General features: G+C 41.1%; 1 protein-coding gene across 1 annotated transcript in view; it reads left to right on the forward strand.

Annotated features, from left to right (window-relative positions):
• Window positions 1–6,253, forward strand: part of LOC117558797 (voltage-dependent N-type calcium channel subunit alpha-1B-like) — a gene marked incomplete at its 3' end in the record, with an annotated part of 86,669 nt that extends 80,416 nt beyond the window's left edge. The window contains exon 9 of the mRNA XM_034235191.1: window positions 6,155–6,253. Within this exon, the coding sequence (XP_034091082.1) occupies window positions 6,155–6,253 (99 nt within the window). The remainder of the gene's footprint in view (window positions 1–6,154) is intronic.
• Window positions 6,254–6,761: the final 508 nt, after the last annotated feature.

The raw sequence follows: 6,761 nt of genomic DNA on the forward strand, positions 1-6,761 counted from the left end.
AATAATAAGCTCAGAATTGACGAAATATAAAACTGTCAACGCTTTTCTCTCACTATGTAGGCTTTGGAGCGTTAGAATATATTTCCTCAATACCATCTCACTTTAAAACTCATTGGTTTGAATACAGTGGCGATTCATACTTGTTGAATACTTTGGAAATGAAAGGGACTTTGTGTCCACATTTAAGAGGTCAGCCTTTTGAAGTCAACCTATTAAATTAAATATCACCAACAGTAGCCTCCAGCTAATTAATTCACCATCAATAGAGTGTACGTCTGAGTGTGATAAGAGTCTCAAGTTTTGAGTCAAACTGTTTGATATATTCTGCTTGCTGAAGACCTTTTGCTCTCTGTTGTGGAGCTATTCCTCTGAAGTTGTGAATGTTTCAGGACCGTATGGAGCTGCACTGTGGTGTTTCTCAATGTCGAGTACGCTTGCCTTGGTAGCACATGTCTTCCGAGCATCTTGCTTCAGAAGCTTAGGCAAGGAATACTTCCTGGCATTCGGAAAACGAAGAGGGGAACAGGCGAGCAAGTTGTGCAGGGTGTGTGCGTCATATGAGAGGCCCCGCCTTACATTGTCCGCCACCAGATTTGGGGAAATTGGTCAGTGCGCAAAGCATTGTGGGGATTTTAAGACCGCAGAGTCTACACATGTGCAGCCTCAAAATGTCTCCAAACGAAGTATGCCGGGCTCGGTAGAATTCCAAGTATGCTGGACATTGGAACAGTACTTCGGCGGCACTCGATGACATAGGATGCTTGAAATAGTGGCTCTGGAGCAGCTTTACTCGACATTGAGAAACACTGTGTGTGTGGTGTGTGGTGTGTGTGTTTGTGTGTGTGTGTGGTGTTGTGTGTGTGTGTGTGTGTGTGTGTGTGTGTGTGTGTGTGTGTGTGTGTGTTGTGTGTGTGTGTGTGTGGTGTGTGTGTGTGTGTGTTGGTGTGTGCGCAGAGAGTGGGAGTACACTGGTCAAAACCACACTGCATGATGTATGACTCCAAATTATGTGGCAGCATTTCTTTTTTCTTCCACACTGATCATTGAGAGCAGTCAGCCAGCGATGACTCATGGGAATAACAGAGGTGGAATAACGATGTCAAGTGAACTCACACACATTAAGGTCAGTGGATAGAAATCACTAAAGTTTGTCTTTAATATCTACAAGAGTAGGAAGAGTTTAAACTATGTGTATTCTTTAGAATGATGCTTCATTAAAGAGGCCCCTTTATGCTCATTTTGCAGGGTCATATTTATATGTTGTGCCTCTACTGGGACATGTCTCCATGCTTTAATGTTCAACAAGCTCTTTATTGTTCTCATATGCCTGTGCTGCAGCACCTCTTTTCACCCTCTGTCTGAAACCAGAGCGCAGTTTGCTCTGATTGGTTAGCTGGCCGGCCTCTGTTGTGATTGGTCCAACTGCTTAGATATGTCGCACCCCTTAATAGATGTCAATAGTCAACTAGAAGCGCTGCTAAGTAGTGATGTCACTATGTCAACAAAGGAGTCCAATGAATAGCATTTCAGGCAGGGGGGGGGGGGGGGGGGGGGGGGGGGGGGAGGAGTATAATAGGGTATCTTTAAGTAGTATTTTAGTAGTTAGTATATGTTTGCATTGCTCCTGCCACACATCAACACTTTGGCTTTGCAGTTATACGAAGTTGAAATACCTACTGACATATTTGTGTTAGCCTCCTTAGCTTAAGACATACTGCATTGCATGATGGCATTCCCAATACAGCTTATACTAGTACGTGTCAGCCCAATTACAAATAACAGTATCGATCAGTGCATAACAAATAGACCTTTCACTTATTATAATCATAACAACATTTTAATTTGTATTTGCTTCTTGTGTCATCACATTATTCTTGAACAACATTAAGGTCATCAGAGCTAAAGGCTAAATGTTGCATTAGCAGTTTGGTAATTGTTCTAAATGACTAACCATGTATGTGTCCTGTATCTGTTTCTCCGCTCTGCACAGTATGGTTTCCATCTCATTAAAGGTGGGGTCTGAAGCAGAGCTTGGGGGGATTGTCATATGGAAACAGCAGCAGTATTTGGAGACCAGATCTTTATTTGCAATCTGTGAAACATACAATATAACTCCATCCTTCAATATGTTGCATTATGTAAAAAAGTTATTAAGCATAAGAGTTAAAACCGGAGGAGGAAACGTTATGCCTGTCCTTTAGTTCTTGACTCTTACCTCGGGAAGCACTTTTTCTGTAATATCGTATAATACACCATTAATCAGTGAGCAAAGGGCCACGTTCATTATTATTTCAAAAACAGATAGCTGGTAGCTGATTCTAAAATGTAATCCAAATAAGACAAACTGCTGCAAAATGGAGAGTTTGCAGGAAACAGGACTCAAGTATGCAAACATCTTATATCATATATGGATTAGATGTAGAGGGAACCACAGATGTGTTTGCCTACGGAAGCCCAGAGGCTGTTTGGTGTATAGCATGTTGGATCAACCCCCTCCATCCAGAAGTGACATGATAAATTGAAGTGATTGGATTTCCTTCCATGCTGCCCATGGGGCTACGGGTCCACGGTGGTCTCTGCTATTCTCTTCTCTCCTCAGAAAATATATACATTGGTGCTTTTTTTCACTTGTTTCACAACAGTGAGATTCCTAAATTCTCTTTGCTACCCAAAACACTCTTTAATGTCCTAACCAATGGGTATACAACCTCAGGTTTGTCCTGCTTTACTGGTTAACGCTTCTTCTACCTTACATCTGAGCAAACCAGCAACTGTGAGACCACCGCGGAGACCTTTCCCTGTTTCTGAATCTGAAAACCATTTGCACAAGCTCAACTGAACTCGCCTGCCTGAGCAGTCAGCTGAAGAATTAAGGGCGCATCACCAGGAGAGAGGAGTCTTCCCTCCTCTCCAGCTGACAATGGAGAGCTGAGGCAACAGAGTGCATTTCTACTTAATTGTCTCCACAACAGGCATCCAGAGTTGCCCAGTGAGTAAAGAAATAGTGTATCTGCTGCTTCTGCAAACAAATACCAAACTCTGCTTAGAAATAAAAAACAATATCACTCTTCTTTTTACATTACAGTACATGTTACTTGTTAGACGCTTTTATCCAAAGCGACTTACATACTCAATACTGTGGACAATCCCCACAGGAGCAATTTGGGGTGAAGAGTCTCAGGGACACAACGACATGCTGACTGCAGTGGGGTTTTGAACCTGTGACCCCCTGATCCAACACCTCACACAACCCACTGCGGCACATGCCTCTTTTAGCTCTGATTTAGGCCGTTTCTCAATCGAGGATGCTGGCTTGGTAGTCGCGTACTTCCAAGTCACTTCCTTCAGAAACGAAGCAAGTATACTTCCAAGCCACGGCTTCGGAAAACGAAGAAGAATGGAACAGGCTAACAAGTGTGCCACTCTCTCTAACGGTTTCAACATAAACTGTACCGAAAATAAATACCTCACGATGTCTATCTAATTATGAAGTTGCTTTACTTTCACGGAACACATTTTTGGTGATAACAAACAAATGTAACATATTTACCAACACATGTTCTACGCCACTATACATTTAAATGTGTGCTGCGTCGGTTCAGCCATTCTCCGCAAGGGTTTTTGAAATTGGTCCGTGCGCAAAGCATTGTGGGGATTTTAAGGACGCGAAGTCTACCCATGTGCAGCCTCGACATTTCCAAAATACAAAAGCGCTAGAAGGGTTAATACCATAGACTGTATATTTAAAGATTAATACCATAGACTGTATATTAAAGGTTAATACACATCATTTTGAACATCAGGCAGGCTCAGAAAACGTGTTGCCCCCTTGTTATGCTAATATAGGATAACTACATCTTGACTGCAGCATTGTAGCTACTTAATGCAGAGATGTGAGATGAGATTATTCTTTCACACACAGTGACGTCACAGCTACCCACAATGCAACGCGCGCCATATATTTTTTTATAAAGACGCCATTTTTCTGGAGGTGCAATAATCCTGGTGATGCTAATATAAACAGCTAGCTAATGTTGCCAGGCAGAGCGCACTAGGTTTTTTTTCTGAATTAACGATCGAAGAAATCGCTGCATGTCTTCGGATTACATCTCTGGACTTGAGGGGTGTGCTCTAGGTCGTTACCAGCGTAAACTAGAGCTGTGTGGGTTGTTGGATGGACAATGTATGGAATTACGACCCTCAAAAGTGGCCTTCGGTCGATTTTGGCTGCATCTACGTCTATCTTCTGGAAACACCAGGTGAATACCCCACTTGTCACAATAATATTATCATGCCAATGCATATATGTGGTATTTTAGAGTTGACTATATTGATTAAGGCAATCGACTATGATATTCTGTATGCACCTCGCGTGAAATGGTTGATACCGGAAGTACGGTGTCGCCCTCGGCCCAAAACCCGTATGTGTGTGAAAGAATATAGATCTTCTCATGTCCCTTTGGAAACGAGAGCATATTTTCCAAACCATTTCTTATGCTTCGTTGAATTGAACTGAATCAAGGGAGACAGTGGGAGATGAGAGGATGCTCATGTAAAATTCATACCAAGAGAATTTAACAAAATGTTCGGCGCAAGAGGGAGAGAAGCAGAGAAAGACACGACGAGATGTTAGACTTGAAAAATAATGGATGAAGAGCAACAGAGTAGAAAGCTTATGGTAGCCATTTATCCTGGTGTGTGCTGCTGCTTCTCCTCTGACGGCTGAGGCGGAGGGTGTGCCGCTGTATAGGCCTACTGTAGTGTGTGTGTGTGTGTGTGTATGTTCATCCCACATCCTCGGACGCATAATATAGATCTGCAGTCTGCTGATTCAGCCGCCCTGAACCTCCCATCACAATTACAGGCAGTGCGTGGCAGCGCTCCGACACTGGCGTCTGCAGAATGTCACCGTGCCTCACACAGCCCATCGCTCTGCAGGCTGTCCCCCGCTAACAGGCGCTGTGTGTGGGGGGGCGCTCAGACACAGAGGGCGCTGACTCCCACAACCCCCCCGGAGAAACAAGCATAAATATCATATCTCAGTCTGTGCAGCAGTACACAATCGGTACATCCAACCAATCAGCAAAGTGCTCTGGGTAACTCATTTGTAATCGCTGTTAGGGGTTGTTTGGCAACTTTGACAAGAACAACAAGCTGGAAACACAGTTTAGACATATCGACACATAAAGACAACTGGCTAACTTGTAAGCAAAAGTGTGTTCACTTAAACGGAGCAACCTGATTATTGTATGTTTTTATTTCCACTTCTTTATAGCTCGTTTTGCTGTCTTCTAACTCCTCAAGGAAACATATCATATAACAACTCAGACTCTGTGACTATATTTGAGACATTTACATAACAAAAAAACACTTTCTTTTTGTTTTTATCCTTTTTTAAATAACTAATAGCTGAACATGAGACCCCGTGAATAGAGAATATTATTTAATAAATGTTATTATTGAATTCAATTCAAAACCTTTATTTATCCAGGTAAAATCCCATTGAGATCAATGATCTCTTTTTCAAGGGAGACCTGCAGAAAATGAATCACCTTGTTCAGCTTTAGGAAGATATATTTAAGGACATTTAGGATACATATAAAATGTGTATCCTCAGAACACTCTTCTTTATAAAACTAAATAACTGTGTTTTTAGCTGTGTGTAAGTCATTTAACTAACCCTGAGCCATGAGCCATGACTTCCTCATCACACCTGATTGCCTGAGGGACAATTTATAGGAATGGATGTTTCTGTTGTGTTAAATGAAACTGTGGTTTTTCCGTGATAGCAGACGTCTTTTGCTGGTTTGAAGCGTACAGAGATGATGGAGACACTTTTAATTGCTTTTTTTTTTCAAATTAAAAATATGTCAAAAATGTTTGAAGAAAGTAAGTTGGCAAACGTTTTTTCTCATTCAGCCAGGTCGAAAACACACTGGTATTCACAGCTGTAGATGAGAAATAGGAAAGTATTAAGGGACACATTCAAACATGTCAGCTCAGACTCTTTCCATCAAAACTAAACAATTACTTGCAATTTCTTACTAACACATTAAAAAGGATAGAAAGGAAGTCTATGACAATCATTTATTTGGGTTGGTGACTTTTCAAATAGCTATTTTCTTATTTCTTTCTGTGTTGTTTGTGTTTCCAGACCAATGACGTGGCGGGGAACACCTGGAACTGGCTGTACTTCATCCCCCTCATCATCATCGGCTCCTTCTTCATGCTCAACCTGGTGCTCGGTGTCTGGGTAAGCTCCCTCTGAACATAGAAACAAACACTACATGGAAACCCAATTAAACCTAATGACTGATTCAAGATTGTAGAGAACTTGAATTGTATTATTATTTTTCAAAAGGAAATGATGGAATTTGTCTTGTGATAATTCTATGTATTTTAAATTAGTTATTGTTATCACTAAGTTGAAATACGTTAGCAATCAGCAATTTATTTGTACTTCCTTTCCTATTTTATTAATTTCCGGAACATTTTCTAAGCCAAGTTTTGAGTAAATGGGGATATATTTTGAGGGAACTTTTATTCTTTAAAATGATAAATTGAAGTATTTGCTAAAAAGTGTTTTTATCCAAGGATAGATAGATTAGATAGACAGAAAGATAAAAAAATCATCGTAGGGCACTTTTGCATTGGCTTCAGCTACCTGCTTGCATTGCATACATGAGGAGTTTGCTATCCAATCATATGATAGAGATTCAAGACAGTATCCCTGCTGTCAGTTAACTACAATGAAGAAGACG

Source organism: Gymnodraco acuticeps, unplaced genomic scaffold (assembly GCF_902827175.1).
Source record: "Gymnodraco acuticeps unplaced genomic scaffold, fGymAcu1.1, whole genome shotgun sequence".
NCBI lineage: Eukaryota > Metazoa > Chordata > Actinopteri > Perciformes > Bathydraconidae > Gymnodraco > Gymnodraco acuticeps.